Source organism: Psammomys obesus, unplaced genomic scaffold (genome assembly GCF_907164565.1).
Source record: "Psammomys obesus unplaced genomic scaffold, mPsaObe1.curated_primary_1811, whole genome shotgun sequence".
NCBI classification, from domain to species: Eukaryota; Metazoa; Chordata; class Mammalia; order Rodentia; family Muridae; genus Psammomys; species Psammomys obesus.
In genome coordinates, this window is record NW_026596463.1 from 6349310 (window position 1) to 6377286 (window position 27977).

Here is a 27977-nt window from a genome sequence, read left to right on the forward strand (position 1 = left end):
CAACACCCTGGCTAGCCTCTGAGGGCACCAGGCAGACATGTGGCACCCGTGCTTACTTGCAGGCAACACTCACACACAGAAACGTAAAAATAAAGGGGAAAACCCCGACTGACCTGTGTAGAAAAGGCCTGCTTTGACGAGAGCTTCAACAGCCACAGGTGACTCATGGGGCCAGTCCTTAAAAGTCTCCTTCCTCATGTCTTCATTAGCAAAGACGCTGTCATTGCAGTAAGCTTGGGAAAAGATGTGGGTGAGAAGAGCAGGCTTTGATAACAAAGTCCAAGTGAGTTGTGTGTATAAGTGGAATGATCTTATGATCTGTCCTTATGTCAGAATAAGTGAGGGTGGTTAGAAGAGCAGGAAGAAATAAGAGGTACAAGAAAGACCATGTTAGAACTGCTGGAGCCGAGTGGCAAAGGCTGGGGTATTCCATTCATTCTATTCTTTCTGTGCATGGTCACTGTGTTAAAGTGTAACTTAAGACTGTCCCCTGGTCATCTAGCATCAGGATAGAAGAATATTGAGAGGAGATTCCTATTTCCAGAGTCAGTGTGAAGATTTGAGAAAGGTCATTTCTCCTGTGGCTCCCTTAAAAACATTCATTATGACAGCTTGCTCTTTGAGATGACCACATGTGGGGGGGGGTCTCCATTACACTTTTTACCTCCCCCTGGTCTCTGGACACTGGTACATGTCTTCTCCATGCTGTGAGCACGTGAAAATTAAATTCCCATTACCTTGGTCTGACAAGTTTCTCAAGATGAAAGCCTGCCCGTGTTCACATTTCATCCTAGGATTAGGATTTTTTTTTTTCCTTTTGCTTTAAGTATTTCATTGGCACAGAGAATACTATGCTTTAATTTAATTAAGAAAAAATTTTAGAGTCTAGAAACATTTTTTATTTTACTTTTGACTTGGTTAAGCCCTGAGATCATAGAGAATAGGTTATACTGTTTTCCTCAGTGCTCACCAGTGTGCTTTCTGCTTGTGTACTCTGAAGAGCAGGTTGGCACTTCAGACTTTCCTTAGTTTCCTTCTTTATCTCATCATTTTCTTTCACTACATCAGGAAGCTGTCTCAAGACTTACAATTCGGGGTGTTTCATGTGTGTGCAAGTCCGTTTGCATATACGGACTCACATCTGTGGAAGTCTGAGGACAACCTTCCCTGTTTCTCTTTTAACCTGATCATTTAACAATCACAAGAGTGCGCTGGGCAGTGCTGTAGACTCTTCATTTTGCTAAGGTAGCATTCTTCTTCTGAGCAACCCATTTCCTATGTCCACAATATCACCCTTTTTGTAGACTCTTGCTTATGTGGCCAAAGACACAGCTCTGCGTTCCCAAGACCTAGAGAACACTGCTTCTCCTTTTCCCCATAGTGTTTGCTATTTTAACAACTTATTGGAAAATGGTGTTTTCAGTCAGAAGGATGCCGTGTGCGTGCGTGTAAGTATGTATGTATGTGTAGTCAGACATTTGAGTACTTTATTGGGTTCTTTTATCTACCACCGTTCTGCCCCCTTCTTCCACCTTTCCAAACCCCCAACACTAGGTAAAAGAGAAAGAAGTTTAGAAGGGAAAGGGGGCTTCAATACTGTCTGACTACTTCCTGTTGGTTAGGGGCGTCGATTTCCTAGGAGTAATATTCAATTTCTTCCACTCATCTCTGCACACAACCGCATGACAAAGAGCAACCAACCCCAACAGCACCAGCCAGCGACTACCAGCAGCAGCTGCAGCAGCCAGCGCCTCTACCACAGCAGGAGGAGCAGCAGCCACAGCCCCGCGGGCAGCTTTAGCATTTCTATACCCACTCAAGAATCCCCAGAACTCCAAAAGTCTTACACTTGCAGAAACCACCTGCAGTTGGCCAAATCACACCCAAGCCAGAGTAGGAGGCAAATCAGAGTCAGCTTCTGGGGACAATCTAAAGCAGCCCCAGATCTCACATCTGCGATTAAAACAAAAACATATTCCCATAACTGTCTGTGTTTTTAAAGAAACCAAAATCCTCACTACATGTATGTGTGGGTGTTTTGCCTACATGTTTGTATGTCTACCACATGTGTGCCTGGAGACCTTTCTGGTAGCCAGAGAGGAAGTCAGATTCCTGTGAGAGGGGGTTGCAGATTGTTGTAAACTGCTACCACTTTGAACTGAACCTGAGTCCTCGGCAAGAACAACAAACACTCTTAACATCTGAGACATTCCTTCACCTCCTGCTTATTTGGGGGGTGAGACACAATGCTTTGCCATATAGGCTAAGCTAAGCTATCCTTAAACTCATCATATTTCTGCCTCAGCTTTCCTAGTGCTGGGATCACAGGCACGGAGCTCTACACTTGGCGCTAACCTCGTGCAGCCCATACTGGCCTCTAACCTGTTATCATAGTCCTACCTGGGCAGAAGTGTCTCCTTCCACCTTCCAAGAGCAGGATTCCAAGGATGAGCAGCCTCAAGTGACCATCGAATTCTTACTGTATTATGATTGTTTTCATCCTGTCCACTATCCCTTGTCCCCACGTACCTGACCTCTGCTGGGGCTGAACTCAGGGCCTATCCTAGTTGCTATATAGATGCTCCCCAACTCAGCGAGATTCCTAACACTCAGGTTTTGTTTTCCTGTGGGTGTTGGGATGGAACCTAAGGACTTGTTCATGCTAGGCACGTGAGCGATACACTCAGGCCTCTCACCCCATTCTAATGTGGGTACTCCTTAACTTCTAACAGCACACAGGGCCATTTAAGAAAGCAAAACAACCAAAGTCATTCTCTATTACAGAAACCACTTATGAAAATAATTTTTAAAGAAAGGTGATGAGGGCTGGAGAGATGGCTCAGTGGTTAAGAGCCCTTACTGCTGTTCCAAGAGTTCTGAGTTCAACTCCTAAGACCCACAATCAGGCAGCTCACAAATGCCTGTTACTCTGTCTCCAAGGGATCTGATGCCCTTGTTTATCTTCCAAAAGCACTTGTATACACATGGCACACACAACACACACACACACACACACACACACACACACATTCGAGCGTGAGTATGAGAGAGAGATAATGAGAACATAAAAAAAGAAACAAGCAAAGCCATTGGAATGTGCCTGAGGTTTTACCTGATACCATAGGTAATTCTCTTCTGACCCAGGAATTCACAAAATGTTCTCCCTGGGGAAAGAAATTCAGGTTACTGCCTGATTGGCTGACTTACAAGATATACATCTCTCTGTGGCCTGCAACTTAAGGTCTTCCCAAACTGAAGTGAATTTTCATTCGAGCAGCAGAATTTGAGCAAAGCAGCCCTTTAATTTTGGTTTGAGTTCTATTGATCTTGTAAACTTTGATGCAGTGCCAAGCATCAGTGAAATGGAAGCTTCTCAGGGTCACTCTTACCACACACCCTGCTCACCCACAGAACTGCAGTTACACACAGAGGTGTCTTTTGACTCATGAGGAACTGAGACACCGGAAGGGAGCCACGCTCTCCAATCATGCAGCGCTTCCTCTGAGAAAACTGCACCCCAACTGTCAGCCCATGCCCTCTGCAGATGCTGCCTCTCAGTCAGTCAGACAATACAGTCTCCTTTGGCTTCAGTTTGAGGTGGGTTCCCACCGCTGGCCACTAGGATGTCCTTACTAGTTTAAGGGTGTAAATAACCAGGTTCAGGAGCCAGCTTTGAGTGCCCAGCCTCTGCCATGTACTAGGTCAGAAGATTGAGTCAGACATCCAGATGGAGGCGGCAGAAGGTAGCTAGAGTAGTGAGTGGCCTCACTCAGAGGGAAGATGAAGGAGGCAGCGGAAGCAACCCAAAGCCAGCCTGGAAACTGTCTAATTGGTTCCAGCTTCACAAGACAAGAGTTTTGTTTCCTCTCTGCAGAGAAGAGGCAGGACAATGACAAGAGAAAAGAAGAAAAACACAGAATATTTGGGAGAACAAAACAAGACAAACAACAACAACAACAACAAAACATCACCCTGACGTATCACATCTTGGAAAGAATTGACATTGTAAATTACCGTTACATGAACAAATCCCTCATAGCTTTGAATATACTGGGCAATTTCTTCTGACGATTTCTCGCTTTGAATAAATTCACATCTACAATTAAAAATATGGTTTAAAATACTCCCAATATTGTGATGAAGACCATCTATATCACAAGAAGTATTTGCTAAAAACCCATCAAGTTGTTGAATTTGATGCTTCAATAAAACTGTCCGTTTTTTCCTGAAGTCTTACTCATGAGAATTAACATTGTGTTAGAAACATGTAAATCGCATTAATGACAAAATGCCATTGTTTAGACTTCAAACCTTGTGCTGCTTTCATCAACCTGACATATAAGCTAGAGTCACCTGGGAAGAGGGACCCTCAGTTGAGAAAACACCTCCATCACACTGGCTTGTCTACAAGTCTGTGGGGCCTTTTCTTGATTAATGATTGATGTTGGAGGGTCCAGTCTGCTGTGGGTGGAGCCACTCCAGGCAAGTGGTCCTGGGAGGCCTAAGAAAGGAAGCTGGATATGAGCCTGGGGGCAAGGCCACAGGCGGTGTCCCTTCATAGTTTCTGTCTGTTCCTGCTTATGTTCCTGCTCTGACACCCCTCAGTGTGGGTTGTAATCTGGACATGTAAGCCAAGTAAACCCGTGTTTATCAAAGCAACAGAAAGCAGAGCGGGACAAACCTTCGTATTATTTTAACTTTTATTTCAAGGCAGGGTCTCCCTGTGTTGCGGCGGTGATGCCCACCAAACTCTGACCTCAGGCCATGCTCCCACCTCAGCCTCAACAGTAGCCTGCGCTATAGGCACGCACTGCTACACCCCGCTTCTCTTTTCTTGAAACACATATGCGGTAAATCAAAGAGGTCGAGTCATAGTAAGCAGAGAGTGGGACACACACAGACATACTCTAAATCAATGTAAAAATTCACTAACGATGAAGGGAGCGGGGCGTTTGAATACTAGCTAAGATATTTAATGTTATTCCACTTTATTGTACATCTTTGTAGGAGACATAACAATTCTGTGGCTCTTTTTTTAAATCACTGTTTAAAGTTATATGCTAAAGGAATAAGAAATGAAACCATGTGTTAGCTGGATTTTGCTTTGACATAACCCGATCATTACCATTCCATGGGGATGGCAGGAAAGAGGTAGATGAAATACGATCAGGCCAGCTGCTGACAGGTGCTCTGTTTATACACTTCTCTGATTTCTTTGAGATTTTCATAATGAAAATTTGAAAACTAGTTAGAGGAATAAATCTGTATGTAGTGGAAACAAAACATCAGATACCAAAATTATACCACTAAACACATCACAAATAATTAAAGTACACTTCTTTCCTAAGCCCCATCCACTTCCCAGGGGCATATTCTTTGTTCTCTGGAAATTGAACTACCCATCAGCTGTTCCCAGGGTATGTGATCCCTATATGGTTCTTGCTGGCCATTCCAGACAGGCTTCTTGTCTCCTGCTCCTCCTGACTTTGTCAGCTGCTGGGAGGCAGCCCCCCCCAGGCAGGAGGAGAACCACAGTTATGAGATTACAGGTGTGTGCCACCATATCCATCGAGAATTTTCATTTGGTGCATATTTCTCTGAATGGGAAACCACTTGTAATATTTTAAAGACTGTTCTCGTCTTTTCCATCAATACGTCGTTTCCATTCCTGTGCAGATTGACTCATTTGGTAGTTAAGGTAAATCATGAAACTGCTCGACATGACATATTGTAGTGTTGGGACAATAAAACAACATTGAGAGGGCTGGAGAGCATGCGCTCAATGTACTTGCAGAAGACCTGGGTTCAGCACCCGGCACCCATTTTGGGCAGCCACCTGTAACTGCAGCTCTAAGGAAGTCTGGCACATCTGTCCTCGAGGGTGCCTGCACTAATGCACATCCCCAATGTCCCAAATATTAAAACTAAAGTAAACAATTGGGTTTGGGGAGTTGTCTCAGCAGGTGAAGTAACCTTAGCTTACACATGAGGCCCTGAATTAGAATCTGTGTTGCCCATATAAAAGCAGGGACCAGGCCACCATGTCACTAATCTTAACCCCAGAGGAATGGGGACAGATGGATCCCATGTGGTTTGTCTCAAAAGATAAGGTGGAGAATGATGAGAAGGTGGGCTAGGTTAACATGTGACCTCTACAGAAATGCACAAGGGCACATATGTACACTACACACCAACACACCACACATATTAACACAGTCTACATGCACCAACATACTACACAGGAAATATGAAAACAAAAAGATAAAAAGAAAAAATAACACAAAAGAGAAAAGGGCCATTTAAGTTGATGTGATTCAAGCTTTTCGCTATGTGACCAGATTTCCTTGCTTGAAAATTTCTAGGGTGACCCCATATTGGACAGGAGAAAGATCAGAACTCATGTGGTACCCCAACAAGGTTGCTCTTTTATCTCCAGTTTTATTTTGCTAAATATCAAGCAACAGAAACAGAAATAAAAGCTGAAATCTTTAAGAAAGAAGCATTTGAAACTTACTTGGGGAACCACTTCGCATGCTCCTTCCAGGGATCGTCTCCTTCTTCCCAGTTTCCCAGGCATCCACCGCAGGAGAAGCACTGCACAGTGTCCCTTTCACCTACAGATGCAGGGAAGCCATGGCACCAGGTGTGTCTTGGAGCTGATCGTACTGAACCAGAGCAACACAGACCCCAGCATGCTTGCTCTTCCATGTCCTCTGGCTGAATCCCTGGCCACATCCCACTCCCCTAAATGACTCCCTTCTGAGTCTGGACCTACATTTCCCAGCCATGGCCGTCCTCCATAGACACAGCCCTCAACATGCTAGTTTCTTACACATAGAGGCTGCTCTTTAGCTTTCAGGACCAAAGTGATGGAGAAGTAGGCAAAAGCTAGAACTCCCTGGAATAATGCTGTCGGAAGGTCTAAGAGTTAGCTTTGCCATGTCATGTCTATGGAAATAGAGGCACAGTTCTCTAATTCTTTGAGCCTTAGTGACCTCAACTTTCAAACAGGGGGAAAGGGCAAACTGAGTGAATTAGAATTAGTGCTCAATCCATGTATAGCATAAGCAGGTACTCAGCACATACAGATCCTGTTGTAATTGTCATTCACATCTGTCCTAGCACCTGCCAGGTGTGTGACCGAGGCATTTCGAAGTGTAGTCTTCTTGAGGATAGTTTGCCTCATGGATGGGAGTTAAATAAGTAAAAACAAAACCCTTCCAAAACTATAGAAATTAAATTAATCAAGAAAACATATAAATAGTAATATTTGTGAAATGAGAAGAAAGTGGATTTAAGCTATCTCATAATCCATTTTCAGGTCCTTAATGAATGGAGCTAGTGTTTCTGGAGTCTTCTTATTCTGTTTTCCAGTGCTGGGACTAAACCAATGGCCTTTCACATCCTAAGTTAGGCCTCAAGTAATGAGCTACACCTCAACCTTCAGTTAATATATTTCTAGGCCCACATTTACAGAAATGTGTCCACATTTACAGAAAACCTTTTATTTTATACATATTTGGCAAGTTAATAACAGCTACACTATAGTAAATTATAGCGGAAGTAAAATTATTAAAGTTTAATGAACTAGATCTTTAATATAACAATTAACAAATAAGGAATGATTAACAAGAAGTAGTAAGAGAAGGAGGAGGAAGAAGAGAAGGAGGATAAAGGAAGAGGAAGAAGAACAACAAGAAGAACAAGAGGAATGCAGATGAAGAGAAGAAAAGGAAACAGAAGGAGAAAAAGGAGGAGGAGACTAAGAAGGAGGAGAACAAGGAGAAAAAAAGGAGGAAGAAGAGAAAAATAAGAATAACAAAAAGAACAAGAAGATAAAGAAAACAAGAAGAACAACAGGCATAAGAGCAAGAAGAAAAAGGAGAACAACAAGAAGACCAAGTCCAAGAAGAACAAGAACAAGAATAGATGAGAAAGAGTGAAAAGGAGGAAGAGAAGGAGGAAAAGAAAAGAAAGGTTGGAGAGATGGTTCAGTGGTTAAGAGGGCTCATGCAGGAGACTGGAGTTTGGTTCCCAGCACCCACCTCAGGCAGTTCTCAACCACATGTAACCACTGGGCCGGGGCACTCACATCCCACCTACCCCACAAATACATCATTTCTTTAAATTTTTATTCATTATACTTTATTCACTTTGTATCTCCCCATAAATCCCTCCCTCTTCCCCTCCCAATCTCACCTTCCCTCCCCCTTCTCTAAGCATGCCCCTCCCCAAGTCCACTCATAGGGGAGGCCCTCCTCTCCTTCCTTCTGATCTTAGTCTATCAGATCTCATCAGGAGTGGCTGCATTGTCATCTTCTCTGGCCTGGTAAGGCTGCTCCCCCCTCAGGGGGATGAGATCAAAAGACAGGCCAATCAGATTATGTCAGAGGCAGTCCCTCTTCCCATTACTATGGAACCCACTTGGTCACTGAACTGCCATGGGCTACATCTCTGCAGGGGTTCTAAGTTATCTCCATGCCTGGTACTTGGTTGGAGTATGAGTCTCAGGAAAGACCCCTGTGTTCAAATTTTTTGGTTCTGTTGCTCTCCTTGTGGAGTTCCTGTCCTCTCCAGATCTATTTCCCACTTCTTTTATAAGATTCCACACACTCTGCCCAATAGTTGGCCATAAGTCTCAGCGTCTGCTTTGATAGTCTACAGGGCAGAGCCTCTGTGGCAGGTTCCTGGGTTGTTTCCTGTTTTCTTCTTCTTCTGATGTTCCATCCTCTTTGCCTTTCGGGATAAGGATTGAACATTTTAGCCAGAGTCCTCCCTATTGATTAGTTTGGAAACTAAACTTTTACAGAAACACTTCACAAAATGGGACCCAGTTAGTTACCTGTAAAGACAAAGCCGGCTGCAGAGAGTACACGTGGCGAGGTCCCATGGGCATAAAACGGCCACTTCTCAAAGGACTCCAGCCTGGCCTCCTCTTCTTGGTACTGTGCTTTGCGGCCTCTCAGCGTCTTCTCTGGACTCTTCACCTTTATGTCATACTTGCCAATGTTACCGACATCTTTGCCCAACAGGAACTCACATTCTGGGCGTAATTTCTTGTGGATTTCTATAGGAAGGTTCTTGAGTCTAGTGCTAAAGAGGATTAAGCTACAGCAAAAGCACTGCACCCCAAGTTTAACCCCTGTATGGTAAAACCCAGCAGCTGCCATGTCCTGAGGTGTCCATGATTTGAATGACTCATAGGTCACAAAAGTCTTTAATCTTCTGGCCTCACTGCGCATCTGCGAGTTAAAACCTTTCTTCATCTTCATTCGTTCTTTGTGGTCTTCTTCATGCTGTCTCTTTAACATCCGAAGTGCGTCCACACCGAGAAGAGCAGAGAACTCAGAGGCCAAATCATCATCAAACTCGTAAATTCTCTCCTCACAGGCTTCTCCCTGGGATGCCATTTTCTAAATGAGACAGGAATGTGGATGATTTTGGTGTCTGCAATATCTTTATTATAAAGGGTTGTGTCTCTGAGCCAGGAAGATGGCTCAGTGGGTAAAGAGGCTTGCCACAAGCCCAATGATTTCAGTTTGTTCCCCAGGACCCACATGGTAGGTAGAAGACCAGCAACTTTTGTATGTTGCCATCTGACCTCCACTTGTGAAAGACAGAAGTTGCTTGAGAAACTATGAAACATCAATATTCATTCACTCAATCAACAAATATTTGCTAAGCACCTGACTGTGTGTCAAGCAATGGGCTGGGCTTTGAGGACTGGCAGTGAACCAGACACAGAGATCTGGCTCCACTCATGGAGCCTTGAAAGTGTCCTTTAGCTTGACTGTTTGCTTGTTTTTCTTAGACAGAATCTTGCACTTAAGGGTGAAGCCGACAAGCATAGTAGAGCATTTGGTCTGGGACCCTATTTGGTTTTGTAATAATGTGCTTGGTGTTCTAAGTCCTTCACCTGTACACACTCTTTGCACACCCCTCCTTCAGAGATGAGGCCTGTAGCCTCATCTCTGGACAACAGTATATATTTCTTTGTCCCTAGCAATAATCAACTTTAGTCAGTCTCTAGTCAAGTACATTCCCAATGTATTGGGATAGGAGGACTGGAAAGGCTGATCAAACTGACCTGGATTTGGGTGCAGATGCAGGCAGGCAAAACTGTGTCTTTAAGTGAATGTTTAAGGAGAATCCTCTATTTTCTATCTTAAGCACATATATACTTAAAATCACAAACATTCTATGACATACATGTGACATACGCAATGACCAAGGACTTGGATAATTCAAACCCGCCAGTCAAAACAGAGGGCCCTTACTTAGCAACCAGCCTTTCCATCTCCTGAGCCCCGTAAAAGAAATCCCCAAGCAATGATGAGACTCCCTAAACACTCACTCACGTGGTCAACTATCGATCTTGAAGGTAAAAGTCTGTGCCACTGTTTCCTTCCAGCTAAGGTTATTTTGTTCTTGTGCAAATCCATGGGACCCTTTATCTCTGAATCCTTGTATAGGAGGCCAAGAACTTGGAATGCTCAGCCTCTTGGATGCTGAGATATGTGTCACCATGCCCAGCTCCAAGTATGAAGTATAAAGACAATGACATATGTTTACCACGTATGTTAAAGAAAAAATATGCACAATTATGTAGCTTGAGAGTGACAATCTGATAATATCATTCAGTTAAATATTCTTGAAGATTGTATTTATAAGTATGTGTGTATATATTTCAGAAAAGATGTTGGGCCCCCATAAACTGCAGTTACTGGTAGTTGTGAGTGGCTTGGCTTCGGGGTCGTGAGCCAAAATTGGCTCCATTGCAAGGGTAAATCCATTCAACTGCAAGGCCATCTCTCTAGCCTCCAAACACATTGTTTTTATCATGTTCACTCTCCAGGCTTAGTGCTTCATGTGATCTCCAGATGCTCCCTGTTTCAGGCATGGATTTGAGTCTGGGAGGCAGCTGCTGGGGTTTATAGGTTATTAGAACTCTTTACAGTGGGTTGTAGAGAGCACATGGATAGTGACAGGGCAGAGAGAACTTATTAAAGGAGAGATACTGATGAGCTCAGAATCAAACCAGACCTGGATTATGACCTGGCGCCAAGAGAGGATGAAAGTGGCTCAGCATGACATCTGATATGAAATTTGCATAGAACCTTACTGCACTGATGATCTTACAAAGCTAGCTCTTCGTGAACATGCTCCCTTTGCTAATGAAGCCCAGGTGGGGAAGGGCTTCCAGCCTTAAACCTTTCCTGTTAATTTCTGGAACCTCTTTCTTCACCCAGTTCCCTATTCTTCTGACTCATAATTATTGAATGACTGCAATAGAATAGATGAATTATTTTACACTGTAAAATTTACAAATATTTGCAATGTACTGAATTTTGGCTATGTGTGGTTGAAGGAATGAGCTCAAGGCCTTGGGTATGCTAATCAGGTACCCACCACTGAGCAGCAGTCTCAGCCAGCACTGTTTTTTGTTTACTTTTTGTTGTTGTTTTGTTTGAGACAGAGTTTCACAGTATAGTCTTCACCATCCTGCAACTCACTCTGTAGACCAGGCTGGCCTTAAACTTACAGAGATCTGCCTGCCTCTGCTTCTTGAGTGCTAAGATTATAGGCATGTGCCACCACTACCCTGCTGGTTTTGTTTCCATTTGTTTTGAGACAGGGGCTCACTGTATATCCCAGACTAATCTGGAACACAATATAAAGACCAGGTTAGCATCAAATGTATGGCTATCTTCCTCTTTCTCCATCTGGAGTGCTGAGCTAACAGGCTTGCATCACCATGTCTGTTTTTCCACCATACTTCTCGTGAGACTAGAGGATACAAGCTACTCAGGCAGTCTGAGGTCAGGTAACTGGAAAATAAGTAGTTTCCTAGACTGAAAGCCAGAAGGAGCCAGACTGACTTAACACCAAATGTGAAGCGATTCCATGGTCTTAACACTTGAGATGCCAATGCTAGGTAGCCAAATAGAGACTAGCAGCCTTTGATGGAACTAATGGAGCCCTCCCTTATGGCTGGATTTGGACACCACTTCCCATCACAAAGCTGTTTCCTCTTGGATAAAGGAATGAAATCTGAGTTCTACTTCTGGCCCCAGTTAGAGACGTGACATTCTTCACTGTTTCAAAGATTGCAATGTCGCTTATTACTGTTTTTTCCTTTAAGAGTAAATCTGGCTAGGCCTATGAATCACCTGGCTGGGAGTCCACACTAGAGTCACCAGAAGACAAAGTAAGAAATGGGAGGAATACTTTTCTCCTCAGAAAGAAGATACACTTCTCAGAAGCCCTCACCCCTATGTAGTGGCTTCCACAGCTAAGCCTCTCCACTTTTCTGAATTTTAAATTAAAAGTATTAACTTTTCCTCTGCTTTCTATCTCTTTTTCACATACTGGTCCAAACTCTAAGCATGCTTTTCTTGACACTCTGAACTCCCTTACTCTGCAGACTCCCTACACACTCTCTGTCCAGATGGCTACTGACCTTGATTGTCAAACCTGCCTGTTTTCTTGGATCCATCTCCGAAGGTGTGGCCTTTTCCCCCCATCTCTTCCCTCCGGGGCAGTTACCAAGATTTACAGTTTGTCTGTCTTGTTGTTTTTGATCAGACACTAATAAATAGTCCTCAAGTTTTCTTCTGAGTCCTTTTAATTTGTTGTTGTTGTTACAAGACTCAGAATCCTTAAAACGAATTCTCCTTTCCTTGGCAACACTTCATGTATGAGTATGTGTGTGTGAATGTGAATGTGTGTGAGTGTATGGGAAGTGTGAGTGTACATGTGTGTGTGGGGCAAGTGCACACACGCCACAGAGCTCTTTGGAGGTCAGAGGACTTTTAGAGGTCGTTTCAATTCCTTCATCTTCCCTCTCTAGTGGAATGCAGGGATCAACACAAGCCATTAGGCTCGTAAGATATGTACTTTTACTCACTGAGCCATCCATCTTGCTCCCCAGCTCTTCCATTTTTAAAAATCTGTTCATACATAATTGTTTAATTACTCCCCAAATGTATAACATTTAAGCCATTGTCATTCTTCTTCATACATAAAGATGAATTCAATGTTCAATATTCTTGTAATGATTTTAATAAATATTTCCAACATTTAAAAAATTTCCCCAGAGTAAATTCCGGAAATAAGAATTGCTGGGTCAACCACATGCATCCTCTTAAGGGTTTGGGTGTCTGTCAGGCACTGGCTTTGCTAATGGTCATCTGGGCTCCTTTTACCTTCAATATGTTCAGGGTCCGGCTTCTTCTCAGGTGGTTTCTTGCAATGGGATTTCACATATCAGAATTCCATGTCTCTCTGTAAGAGGAATTAAAATCTGCTTATGAACTGAGAACTGATTTCCCAAGAGAAAAGAGTGGTCAGGAGTCTTCATGGATTCCTAACCCAGCATCCTAGTGGCCATGTGGGTGACCATCAAGAGGCTGTCCTAGGCACAAATAAGTATCTGATACTTCTTTAAACATGAGTTCTGAGACTCCACCACAACCTTTTGGACAGTGACTATTTGAAGTTCCCAAAGAATCTGCTATCGTTCAAACCACACATCTAACTCCTCCCTAGCATCCACTCCATTCAAGCAGGAAGTTACAAAATTCTCAAACATATGTGATTTCTCAAGGAGCTCAGCCAATATTTGTGCCCCCCCTTCTTTATCTTGTATCTAGAAAATTAACTTAGTAGGTTGGGATTTTTAAGAGAAATGCAAGTAAATTCTAGGAATTTATGTTAGATCTTGTTTTTCTCAGTTTAACCAGCTAGGCTGGTTAACTGGCACTATCAGTTCAACTTCAGATTGTTGGAATCATATGTACAATGAAACATGGCTGCTCAGCTAAATTAAATCAGAGCCTTACCAATAGAATGTATCAAAGAGAAGAGAGAATATTAGGACTATTCTTATATTGGATATTAGAATATTAGATAAAGTAGAGAAACTAGACCACTCAAGGAAAGAATGTGTAAACTCTCTAAAACTACATGAAAGGAACATGCAGGAACTTTGGAAATTCATGAAAAGACCAAAATCTTCTAATTATAGGCACAGAAGAAGAAGAATCGAAGGCCAACAGCTGTGCCAACTAGTTTTATGTCAACCTGACACAATCTATCGGCATCTGGGAAGAGAGAACCTCAACTGATAAATTGCCTGCATAAAATCAGGCTGTAAGACATTTTCTTAATTAGTGATGGACAGGACGAGCCTATTTTGGGTCGTGCCATCCCTGGGATGGTAGTTCTGTAAAAAAGCATGCCAAGCAAGCTATGTGGAGCAAGCTGGTGAGCAGCACCCATGCATGGCTTTTGCATCAACTTCTGCCTCCTAGTTCCTGTCTTGTTTGGGTTCCTGTCCTGACTTCCTTCATTGGTGGAATACAATGGGAAAGTGTAAACCAAATAAACCCTTTTCTTCCCAACGTGCTTTTTAGTCATGATGCTTCATCGCAATAATAGAGAGCCTAAGTAAGACACCATTTTAAACTACTGTATCCAGCATAACTGTCTCTCATAGCTGAAGGACAAAGAAAAACTTTTCAAAGTATAAACACGATAAAAGAATTCTTTTCCAGTAAACCAGACCAACAGAGGAGCAATTCTTTGAACTGAAAATAAGCATAGCCAAGCAACTGAAGAAAGTAAACTTTTATAATAACTGAAATAAAAAAATAGGATTAGCACCGTAAACAGCAAAATGACAGCAATGAAAATACACTTTCAATAACAACTTTAATATTAATGGTCCTAACTCACTGGTTAGTTTTTGTCAACTTAATACAAGCTAGAGTCATGTGGGCAGAATGAGCCTCAATTGATAAAATTCCTTCACCAGAGACCATTACAGAGAACAACAGCCAAGCAAACCGATCTTGGGTGCCCAGGCACAACTGATACATCTAAAACATAACTCATGCCCTTAAAGCTCAGGGAATATCTTGGAAGACGAGGTCAAGAGATTTTAAGATACAAAGGACCAGAAAGTCTGCTGTAAGACTGTCTCCTAAAAATGAGAGGGAAGCTTCACTCATGATACCTCAACGATCTGGCTACCTAAACAAGGCCCGGCCAATGACAACACCAGTATATATGCTGGCCTGAAAGGAGGGACTCTCACAGGGTCTTACTGCTAGATAAAAAACCTTGGATAACTAAGGAACACTGAGAACACGAGAAATAGTATTCCCTGAGATGAGCCCCCAATTGGTTATCCAATACCAAGTAGTAGACCCTCAAATCCTGTGCAAATAAGTAACACCAAATGGACTAGAACGGTTGCATTTTTATGTTTAGGTACGTACATGTACACACACACATCTGATAATACAACAATAACCATTAAGATAAAAAAAAAACATGGTTTCAAGAGGGAGCCAAAAGAAGTAAGTGTATGGTTAGGAGAAGAGGGTGTGTGTGTGTGTGTAATTTTAATTTAAAAAAATAAAAAACAGAGGACAAGATGGCAGCGCCAGAAAAACACTGAGGAGCAGGACAACATTTTTTGTACAGCAACCAAGAGACTGAACTCTGGGCCCTAAAACAACAGCGATCGTATTTTTCAGGTGAGAGGAAACCCCCAAGGCCGTGGGAATCAGTCGGGTCCATGCTCAGGTCACCCAGCCAGAACCCAGAAGAGATCCCGGGTCATGCAGGCACTAGGTCTCCAGACCAGAGCCACATGCCTGCGTGTCCTGATCACCTTCCCAGGCTGATCGGTGGGCACAAAAACCACCAGAGACTGGGAGTCCCAGTGGCAAGAAAACCCCACAGGGAAGGAAGGAAACGGGACTGACTTGGGTCTTTCCCTGGAAAAAGTCTCACAGACCGGCAGGTACGAGCAGCCATCACTGAACTGGGCTCCAGCCGGGAGTACAGACAGTTGCTGCTTGCCCAGCTCTCCAGCACAGACAGAGCTGTGTGCCGCAGGGCAACAGAGACTGGGAGTCACTGTCGGGAGAAATCCTCACAGGCAACGAAGAAAAGGGGATGGACTTAGGCCACCCAGCATATCCCTGGAAAAGGTCTTGCTGACCAGCCCAACCCAGGGACCTGCTATGCACCAAATAGCCTGCTGCTACCAGGAGAGTGGTACCCACCTGCCACAGATTACCGCTTGGGTACTGGAGCACAGAGCCCCAACCTCAGACCTACAGAAGCCCAGAATCCCTGAGATCAACCCCCAGATACTGCTCCAAGCGGCAACCAGTTATCCCTAACAAAACTGACCAAACCGTGGGACACACAGGTTACAGCAGCAGATCACTAAATTTATAGCAAGAAACCCAGAAGCAGGGCAGCTGTCTCCAGGACTTCTCTGGGTGAGAAGAGAGCCCTCTCGACTAACAAGGACCACAGTTACCACTCAGGTCTCTATCCCTGAGGTGAGCAGCAGCAACTCCTGAAAAACTCCGACCATCAAGTGACTATACCAAAAAGCTGAGAAGGCTTCCTTCAGGAAAAACCATCTTCCTGCCAAGTGAATTCTCTCCACCACAGGATCCCAGGAAACACCAGAAACTAACTCCAAACACCTAAGATAGCCCAATGGGTAGAGGCCAGCATAAAAGCTCAACCAACAAAAGACAGAGCAATATGGCATCTCCAGAACCCAGTTTTCCAGGGGCAAGTAGCCCTGGACACCCCAGCATAATTGAAATTCAAGAAGATGACCTAACATCTATGCTCATGAAGAGGATAACAGAGGAAACAAATAAAATGCATAAAGACCGAGAGGAAGATAAACTCAAACAGATTATGGCTATCCGTAAAGAAATAGAGGAAGATAAAAACAAACAGATTATGGCCATCTGTGAAGAAATACAAGAAGTTGCAGCCAAACAGTTTGTGGCCTTTAGAGAGGAAATCCTTAAATCACTGAAAGAAATAAAAGAAACAGAGGATTGTTCAAACAAACAGCTGAAGGAATTGAAGGAAAAACAGGAAAATACAGTCAGACAGATGAAGGAAATCAACAAAACCGCTCAAGATCTGAAGATGAAATTGGAAAAATTAAAGAAAACACCAATGGAGGAAATTGTGGAGAGAAAGAACTTGGGGAGAAAACAGGAACTACAGAGGTTAACATAACCAATAGACTACAAGAGATGGAAGAAAGAATCTCAGGTGTGTAAGATACAATGGAAGAAATAGATGTATCTGTCAAAGAAAATCTTAAATCTAAAAAATTCCTGACACAGACCATCCAAGAAATTCAAGACAACATAAAAAGACAAAACCTAAGAATAATAGGAATAGAGGAAAAAGAAGATTCCCTGCTCCAAGGCCCAGAAAATATTTTCAACAAAATCATTGAAGATAATTTCCCCAAATTAAAGGAGAGGCCAATAAGAATACAAGAGATCTACAGAATACCCAATAAATTAGACCAGAAAAGAAAATCCTCCTGCCACATAACAATCAAAACAGTAAATATACAGAACAAAGAAAAAATACTAAAAGCTGCAAGGAAAAAAGGCCAAGTAACATATAATGGCAAACCCATTAGAATCACACCTGACTTTTCAACAGAGACTATGAAAGCCAGAAGGGCCTGGACGGATATCATGCAGACCCTAAGAGAACACAAATTCAGCCCAGGCTACTATACCCTGCAAAACTCTCAGTCCTCATAGACAGAGAAAAGAAGATATTCAATGACAAAAACAAATTTCAACGATACCTACACACAAATCCAGTGTTACAGAAGACACTGGAAGGGAAAATACAACCTAAGAAAACTAGCTACTTTCAAGAAAACACAGAAAATAATTAACCTCACTACAGTAAAACAAAAAGCAACCAAGCATACAACCTTATGACCAAGCCAACATCAATCTCAAAGGATCTAACAGCCACTGGTCATTAATCTCTCTCAACATCAATGGACTCAATTATCCAATAAAAATACACAGATTAACAGAATGGATGCGTAAACAAAACCCAGCAATCTGTTGCATACAAGAAATACACCTAAGTCACAAAGATAGACATTACCTGAGGGTAAAGGGTTGGACAAAGACATTACCTGAGGGTAGAGGGTTGGACGACTTTCCAAGCAAATGGACCCAAGAAACAAGCAGGAATAGCCATTCTAATATCTGATAAAATAGACTTTCAACCAAAATTAATAAAAAGAGATGGGAAAGGACACTTCATACTCATCAAGGGAAAATTCCACCAGGAAGACATCACAATCCTGAACATCTATGCCCCAGTACAAGGGCACCCACACTTGTAAAAGAAACATTGATAAAACTTAAACCACACAAAGATCCCCACACATTAATAGTGGGAGACTTCAACACCCCACTCTCAACAAAGGACAGGTCAACAAACCAGAAATTAAACAAAGAAACAACATCTTTGACAGAGGTCATGAATCAAATGGACCTAACAAACATTTACAGAACCTTACACCCAAACACAAAAGAATTTACCTTCTTCTTAGCACCTCATGGAACCTTCTCCAAAATAGACCATATAGTTGGTCACAAAGTGAGCCTCAACAGATACAAGAAGATTGAAATAATCCCTTGTATCCTGTCTGGTTACCATGGAATAAAGCTGGACCTCAATAACACAGAAATAGCAAAAAGCCTACACACACATGGACACTGAACAACTTGCTACTAAATGACAGCTGGGTCAGGGAATAAAGAATGAAATTAAAGTCTTCCTAGAACTCAATGAAAATGAAGACACAACATACCCAAACTTGTGGGACACAATGAAAGCAGTGCTAAGAGGAAAGTTCATAGCACTAAGTGCCTTCAAGAAGAAATTCGAGACAGCTCATTCAAGCAACTTAATGGCCCACTTAAAAACCCGAGAAAAAGAAGAAGCAGACACACCAAAAAGGAGTAGATGGCTGGAAATAATCAAACTCAGGGCTGAAATCAATCAATTAGAAACAAATAAAACAATTCAAAGAATCAATGAAACCAAGAGCTAGTTCTTTGAGAAAATCAACAAGATAGACAAACCCTTAGCCAAACTAACTAAAAGGCAGAGAGACTGTTATGCCAGGTTCACGGGACCCTCAGAGACCACCAAGTCACCTTAAGGAGATGACTTGATGCAATTGCAAGAGAGCTTTATTATGAGAGTGATCAAACTTAGGACCCAAGTCTCAGTGACACAGCAGTAGGGAAGTGGGACCTTGAGCTCTGAGTGAACAGGATTTTTAAAGGGAAAGTCTGTGAGCAGGGGGTTTCCATGGCAGGAAGCAGGGGGGCACAAGCCTTGGCGTTACAGAATTGGGTGAAGTTTAGCAGGGCAGGGACACCTTTTCTGAGGCACACAATCACAATGGCTAAGGCATATAATCACAATGGCTATTTTTCTAAACCACATTGAAACATTGGGGAGAATTTTCCCACCCGATTCTCAATCGATTCCCATTGATTATTGCCAGGGAGTTTGTCTCTATTTTCTATGAAGCATTTATTCTGTTATATTTCCTGGAGGCTGTTGCTAGGAGAGTTAACTTTGTTTTCTGCCAGGTGTACATTCTGTGATATTTCCTGGTACCTGAATTCAGTTCCCAGTCAAAATCTTTACTTGAAAATGCAGTTATATTCTCGCTAACTTAAACTCTTCAAGACACCATCCAAATCAACAAAATCAGAAATAAAAAGGGGGACATAACTACAGACACTGAGGAAATCCAAACAATCAATAGGACTTACCTCAAAAGTCTATATGCCACAAAATTTGAAAATCTAAAGGAAATGGACAATTTTCTTGATCAATTAGACTTATCAAAGCTGAATAAGGACCAGGTAAATTAATTAAATAGTCCTATATCCCCCAAGAAAATAGAAGAGGTCCCATCCAAAAAAAAGCCCAGGACCAGATGGCTTCAGTGCAGAATTCTACCAGACCTTCAAAGAAGAGCTAACTCCAATTCTCTTCAAACTATTCCACAAAATAGAAACAGAAGGAACATTACCAAACTCATTCTATGAAGCCACAATCATCTTGGTACCTAACCCTCACAAAGACCCAACAAAGAAAGAGAATTTCAGGCCAATCTCCCTTATGAACATTAATGCAAAAATACTCAACAAAATACTGCAAACCAAATCCAAGAACACATCAAAGATACCATCCACTATGACCAAGTAGGCTTCATCCCAGGTATGCAGGGGTGGTTCAATATACAGAAATCCATCAATGTGATCCACCATATTAACAAACTGAAAGAAAAAAAAAACCACATGATAATCTTCCTAGATGCTGAAAAAGCATTTGACAAAATCCAACATCCATTCATGTGTAAAGTCTTGGAGAGATCAGGGATACAAGGCACATATCTAAACATAGTAAAGGCGATATACAGCAAGAATATAGCCAACATCAAACTGAACAGAGAGAAACTTAAAGCAATCCCACTGAAATCAGGAACACGGCAAGGCTGCCCACTCTCTCCATATCTCTTCAACATAGTGCTGGAAGTCCTTGCTAGAGCAATAAGACAGTTTAAGGAGATCAAGGGAATACAAATTGGAAAGGAAGAAGTCAAATTATCACTATTTGCAGATGATATTATAGTATACGTGAGTGACTCCAAAAACTCTACCAGGGAACACCTACAGCTGATAAACACCTTCAGCAAAGTGGCCGGATACAAAATTAACTAAAAAAAAATCAGTAGCCTTCCTGTATACAGAAGACAAAAGGGCTGAGAAAGAAATTAGGGAAACAACACCCTTCACAATAGCCACAAATGACCTAAAGTACCTTGGTGTAACTGTAACCAAGCAAGTCAAAGACTTGTATGAAAAAAATTTCCAGTCTCTGAAGAAAGAATTAGAAGAAGATATCAGAAGATGGAAAGATCTCCCATGGTCAGGGCTTAGCAGGATTAACCTAGTAAAACTGGCCATCTTACCAAAAGCAATCTAAAGATTCAATGCAATTCCCATCAAATTACCAACACAGTTCTTTACAGACCTTGAAAGAAAAATTCTCAACTTCGTATGGAATAACAAGAAACCCAGAATTGCTAAAATAATCCTCTACAATAAAAGATCTTCTGGAGGTATCTCCATCCCTGAGCTTAAGCTGTACTATATTGCAACAGTAATAAAAACTGCACGGTACTGGCCTAGAAACAGAAAGGTGTTTTTTAAGTGGTTATTAATATTTACTATTGGTTTATCTTCTGGTAATGCTGCTGTTAATCCTCAGCAGCTGTATAACCAAATCACCACACAGAGACTGAGTTTTTAGTTAACCTAGAACACAATGCTGGGCAATACTTACTCCCTCCTAAACCTCCAAGCCCTCAGTTTCTTAACATTTAGATTTCCCACATTATATTTGCTTTTTGTGAAATCTTTGTTCTGATTCATGCACGTCCTCCAAGATCTCTCCTCCAGCTCTGCTCTCCTAGCTCTCCTCTCACCCCTTCTCCTCCTTCTCCTCCTACACCTTTCCTGCTCTCTAGCTCTTCCCCTCTTTCCTGTCCTCTGCCTGCTCTCATTCACAACATTGTATCTAGTTGCTTTATTTTGTCCTGTTTACACAAGAGTTGAGACAGGATACTTAGAATGAGTATCACAATGCAATATCCGGATTGAAACCAGAGATTTGGGGGTGGGGTTGGGGAGAAATCAGTATTTGAATAAACAAGGGTAAGGTGCATACATTAAAAAAAAACATTATACCAACAATGGTGTATCAATGGAACTGAACAGAAGACCCAGAAATAAACCCACACACTTATGGACACCTGATCTTTGACAAAGATGCCAAAACCATACAATGGAAAAAAGATAGCATCTTCAACAAATGGTGCTGGTCCAACTGGATGTCTACATGTAGAAAAATGAAAATAGATCCATACTTATCACCCTGCACAAAACTAAAGTCCAAGTGGATCAAAGACCTCACATAAAACCAGACACATTAAATCAGTTAGAAGAAAAAGTAGGGAAAACCATAGAACTCATTGGCACAGGAGACAACTTCCTGAACAGAACACCAACAGCACAGGCTCTAAGAGCAACAATCAATAAATGGGACCTCATGAAACTGAAAAGCTTCTGTAGAGCAAAGGACACCGTCATCAAAACAAAGCGACTGCCTACAGATTGGGAAAGAATCTTCACCAACCCTTTATCTGACAGAGGGTTAATATCCAGTATATATAAAGAACTAAAGAAGCTGAAAAACAGCAAACCAAGTAATCCACTTAAAAAATGGGGAACAGAGCTAAACAGAGAACTCTCTGTAGAGGAATATCGAATGGCAGAGAAGCACTTAAAGAAATGCTCAACCTCATTAGCCATTAGGGAAATGCAAATCAAAACAACCCTGAGATTTCACCTTACACCCATCAGAATGGCCAAGATGAAAACCTCAAGGGACAACACATGCTGGAGAGGTTGTGGAGAAAGGGGAACCCTTCTCCACTGCTGGTGAGAATGTAAACTGGTACAACCACTCTGGAAATCAATCTGGCGCTTTCTCAGACAACTAGGAATAGCGCTTCCTCAAGATCCAGCCATACCACTCTTAGGCATATACCCAAAAGAGGCGCAAGTACACAAAAAGGACATTTGTTCAACCATGTTTGTAGCAGCTTTATTTGTAATAGCCAGAAGCTGGAAACAACCCAGATGCCCCTCAACTGAAGAATGGATGCAGAAACTGTGGTACATCTATACAATGGAGTATTACTCTGCAATGAAAAATAAGGAAATCATGAAATTTGCAGGTAAATGGTGGGACCTGGAAAGGATCATCCTGAGTGAGCTGTCCCAGAAGCAGAAAGACACACACGGTATATACTCACTCATATAACATAGGATAAGCCTACTAAAATCTGTACATCTAAAGAAACTAATCAAGAGAGAGGACCCTGACTAAAATGCTCAATCCCCATCCTGAAAGGCAAAGAAGATGGACAGAAGAAGAAGAAGAAAACAGGAAACAAGTTAGGAGCTTCCCATAGAGGGCCTCTGAAAGGCTTTGCCCTGCAGACTATCAAAGCAGATGCTGAGACTTATGGCCAACTGTTGGGCAGAGTGCATGGAATCTTATGTAAGAAGTAGGAAATAGTAAGATCTGGAGAGGACAGGAACCCCACAAGGAGAGCAACAGAACCAGAAAATTTGAACACAGGGAACTTCCCAGAGACTCATACTCCAACCAAGTACCAGGCATGGAGATAACCTAGAACCCCTGCACAGATGTAGCCCATAGCAGTTTAGTGTCCAAGTGGGTTCCATAGTAATGGAAAGAGGGACTGCCTCTGACATAATCTGATTGGCCTGCTCTTTGATCACCTCTCCCTGAGGGGGGAGCAGCCTTACCAGTCCACAGAAGATGACAATGCAGCCACTCCTGATGAGATCTGATAGACTAAGATCAGAAGGAAGGAGAGGAGGACCTCCCTTATCAGTGGACTTGGGGAGGAGCATGGGTGAAGAAGGGGGAGGGAGGGGAGGAGGGAGGGGCTTATGGGGAGATACAAAGTGAATAAAGTGTAATTAATCAAATAAAATTAAATTAAAAAAATAAAAAATAACAAATTCTTAAAAATAACACACTTTTATCATATTAGCCAATAGGCAACACTATGGAGAATTTTCTTTCTATTTAAAGCTTTAGTTAATAAAAAATTACATCACTCCCCCAGCTCCCTTTCCTCCTTCTAGTTCCTCCTAAACCTCTCCACCTTTAATCCTTCCCAAACAAATGACTTCTTTTTCTTTGACTGTTGTCATTTCACACACACACAAACATATAAATACAACATATCTTGTCCATTTATTGATTCTTCAAAAAATGAAGAATCAAGAAAACAAATAATCCAATCAAGAAATGAGCTATGAATCAATAAAGAAGTAAAAATAGTCACAAAATATCTTTAAAAGTATTCAGCACCCTTAACAGTTAGGAAATTGTAATTCAAAATTGTTTTGGGATTTCATCTTACCCCTGCCAGAACGGGAAAGATCAAAAACATCAAATGCTGGAGAAAATGTTGGGGAATGGGAGCCATCAGTCAGGACTTCAAACTGGTGCAGCCACTCTGGGAACCAGCATGGAGAATCCTCAAAAGGCTAAAAATCAATCTACAATATGACTCAGTTTTGCCCCTCCTTAGCATATGTGCCCAAAGGACTCAACAAGCCACTCCACCTCAGAGACTTGTTCAGCCACGTTCATGGCTTCTCTAGTTACGATAGCTAGGGAACAGAAACAGCCTAAATCTCCATCGGCTGATGGGTGAATAAGGAAAGTGTGGTACATACAGGCAGTGGAACTCTACTCAGCTCTAAAAACGCAAAGCAATGAAACCATGAAATCTGCAGATAAACAGCGAAAGCAGAAAATATACTGAGTGAGCAGAGTCAAACCCAGAAGGATAAATGCTGCAAGTTCTCTCTTATTTGTGGTCCCCAGTTCTGAACCTTAGATGTGAATCTATAACCTGGAGTAAGTGCAAAACCTCCCCAGGTAGGTAGGAAGAGGCCATGGGCAGGGGGAGAGTGAACTCTAGAGAGGGGGATAGGACACAGATGCTATGAAGAGGGGAAAGGGGAAAATGGAGGGGGGGGAGAGAGAGAGAGAGGAAACTGCAGAGGGAAAGGGAGGGATGGTGGATAAGTAACTCTAGGGATGTTTGAAAAAGCCCTAAGGAAACATTATTTTATGTTTTTAAAACTGCATATATATGTATGTATGTGTATATAATTAAAATTAAGTTACAAAACATGAGGTGATGCTGTTCCAAAGAGTTACAGACTATCTAATAAAAATCCCAGTGCCAGACATGGCTAACCTCCCTTTGAGTCTCCCACAAGAATCCCAGAAGCAGGTTATTGCCTTTGCCCTTGGTTTCCTTCTAGAACTTGTAAGAGACCCTACTGCTAAAGATGGCACACGCTTTGGACATAGTCCTTGGAGGGATCAGGCTCAAAGAGATCTGGAAGCCTCTTCCTTGACGATTAGCTTTCACGGTATCTGAAAGTGTTATGCAAGTTGCCATGGGAGAAAAGCAATCAGCACTCTTACCCCTCAGAAAAGCCAGGAGCCTCTACAATGAGGGACTCATTTGCCTCTGTGAAAGGGAAGCTGCCCCTGTGAAATATCAACAATAGGGCCACCTAAACAAGACCAGCAGAATGACACAAGTTTGACATGCCAGTGGGGATGGGGGAAATGTCACAAGGCCTCCCCGCTGTAAGAAGTCTAGGCAGTGAACAGCTGCTGAGAGAGGGACAAGCCCCTGATAGGATATCCAGTCCCAACTGGTCAGCCCCAAACACATATATATATGAGGAACACTAAATGGACTCAGTAAGGATGTGTGTGTGTGTATGTGTGTGTGTCAGGAAGGAGTCAGGAATTTGGTGGGATCATACAGGGGTGGGTAGAAATAATGTAAATACAGTTCTCAGATATGAAACTATCAAAAAGTTTTTAAATAGGACAAAACGAGGAACACCTTTGTGCAAGCATATGACCAATCTACACATTTCAGTGCTCTCAAAGGAATATCAAATCTATTTTTGGGTAGAGGTAGCACTGTCACACGATGTTTTATCTACCTCATTCAATTTGGAATTTGCCTACCTAGCTACAGTTTTGCAAAAGCTGCTGCAAACTGAAGATTTTCACTTGTTTGGGGGACAGGGTTTTGCTCTACAGCCCATGCTAGCCTCAAGGCTGACATCATCCTGCCTCAGCCTACTGAGTGGTTGGACTAGAAGCATGTGCCACCATACCTGGCCAAGTTGAACCTTTTAAAGCACACTCTCTCATCGGCCAATTTTTTTGACAAGTTTGCCCAGTGTAGCAGATAACCACGTTTGACTATCCCTGATAAGATAAAAAGAACTCCTCGTCACTAGCATGCGAAGTGCCCAGCAATGGTCCTTCTGGACTTCTATCAACCCTCAGGCTACTCAACGTCTTGTCTAGTTATTTTTGAACTCGTCCCTTGATACACCACACCTTACAGTCTCATTAGCAATTATGAGACAAAGGTCCTGTTCTTATCTATAGACACAATTACCCTACTCTAGCTTCCTGTTCCTTCCCTTTACAGAAGGAACTGGCCAGGACTTGCCAGCCTAAGACTCTGCTTGGTGAATTTCCATGAGCAGCCTGTCATTACTTTTCTGTTGCTGGGATAAAAGCCCTTGACAAAAGCAGCGCACAGAGAATAAGGCTTATTCTGGCTTACAGTTTGAAGATCGCTATTTCATCGTGGCACAGAAGACCGGCCAGTTGGTCACAGTGCATCAGCAGCGAGGAGGCAGAGAAAATGAACAGGAAGTGGCACCAGGTTCTAAAGTCTCAAAGCCATGTCCCCCATGACCCACTTCCTCCACCAGGCTCCGCCTCTTAAAGGTTCCAAAATACATCACCAGCTGGAAACCAAATGCTCAAACACATGAGCTGCCTATAAGGACATTTCACATTCTGACCACATTATAAATCCAGAGACAGTGTCCTCCAGTAACCTCTGTATGTGAATCTCTCTCCCACTCTCCTCCTTGTCATAGTCTTTACTTTTAATTTTCTAAAATTATTCTACCTACCATGTGTCTGTGCTCATGGACCGTTTTTTGGTCTATCCTAGGAAGTTACCAGGATCCAATGGGAGCTTCACCTTAATGACCTTCTATAGATCCCACCTCGAAACACAATAAAGTTCCCACTCCTAGACTCTTACAATGAGGATTCCAGTTCAACACATGACCCTTTACAGAACTACTAAACCATCATGGCACAGCTAATCTTGGTTGTCAGCTTGACTACATCTGGAATCAAATAAAATGCAAGCTCTGGGCATTCCCATGAGGGGTTTTCTTGATCAGGTTACTTCAAGGAGGAAGACTCATGCTAACGACAAGGAGCACTCTTTGCTGGCAGCCGAGATAAAGAGACATGGAAGAAGGGAAGTGCTTTGTTCTTGTGCTCATTCTCACAGGCAAGTTCATCTCTCCTGCTTCTGTGGCATTCCTTCACTGGTATTAGAACCAACTTCTTCACAAGTAAAACGTAGACTGAAGACCAACCAGCCCTCTCCAGGAATCCCCTAGGACTGCAGTGCCAGACTGGGACTGCTGAGTCATCATCCCACCTTGTAGAGTCAACAACAGCCAGATTCTCAGCCTCACGGTGAGAGACAGCCATTGCTGGATGACCCAGGCTGCATCCTGCAAGCCAGTCTCATAAATGCCATGTGTTTGGATATATAGACACATTTCCACATCTATTCTATATATCTATCTATGTCTGCATATCTGTATCTCTTCCTAGACCTATATTTACATATTCTATCAGCTCTGTTCCTTTAGAAAACTCTGCCTAAAACAGAAGGGGGAACTTCCCAGGAAAAGAAAATAACAGCTACAAAAGCTCTGGAACAAGACTATACACAAATATTTTTGTTGCAAGACATAAGGAAATCAGTCTCAAACTGACTAGGAAAGTTGCTTCTTTCTAGAGAGCTTTCATAATGCAGTCTGTGTTCAGTTCCACAGGTGTGTCCTGTTTTCATTCCAAGGCATACCTAAAAGTGCTCTAAACTGATTTAAATCTAATTGTTAAACTTTATTTTTAATACAATTTTTTATTTATTACAATTTATCCACTTTGGATCCCAGCTATAGTTCCCTCCCTCATCACCTCCCAATCCTGCCCGCCTTCCCTCCCTCATCTCCTCCCATGCCTCTTCCCCAGTCCACTGATAGTGGAGGACCTTCTCCCCTTCCATCTGACCCTAGCTTATCAGGTCTCATCAGGACTGTATTTTATAGTCTTTTGAGGGGGGCTAGTAAGGCTGCTCCCCCTCAGGGGGAGGTGATCAAAGAGCCAGCCACTGAGTTCATGTCAGAGACAGTCCCTGTTCCCCTTACTAGTAAACTCACTTGGAGACTGAGCTGCTACGGGCTACCTCTATGCAGGGGTTCTGGGTTGTCTCCATGCATGGTCCTTGGTTGGAGTATCAATCTCAGAAAAGATCCTTATGC

The 27977-nt window shown here is 42.5% G+C and overlaps 1 protein-coding gene across 5 annotated transcripts in view; it reads right to left on the reverse strand.

Annotated features, from left to right (window-relative positions):
• Naip (NLR family apoptosis inhibitory protein) overlaps positions 1-26257 on the reverse strand; it is a 57365-nt gene extending 31108 nt beyond the window's left edge. Inside the window, exons 1-7 of one of the 5 annotated variants that reach the window (XM_055598380.1) lie at positions 26183-26257; positions 13206-13284; positions 8843-9413; positions 6515-6614; positions 4015-4096; positions 3113-3164; positions 114-233 (exon numbers count right to left, since the gene is read on the reverse strand). In XM_055598380.1, the coding sequence (XP_055454355.1) occupies positions 114-233; positions 3113-3164; positions 4015-4096; positions 6515-6614; positions 8843-9410 (922 nt within the window). In that variant the 5' untranslated portion in view covers positions 9411-9413; positions 13206-13284; positions 26183-26257. The other 4 variants (XM_055598381.1, XM_055598383.1, XM_055598382.1 and 1 more) reach the window with 4 other exon arrangements.
• Positions 26258-27977: the final 1720 nt, after the last annotated feature.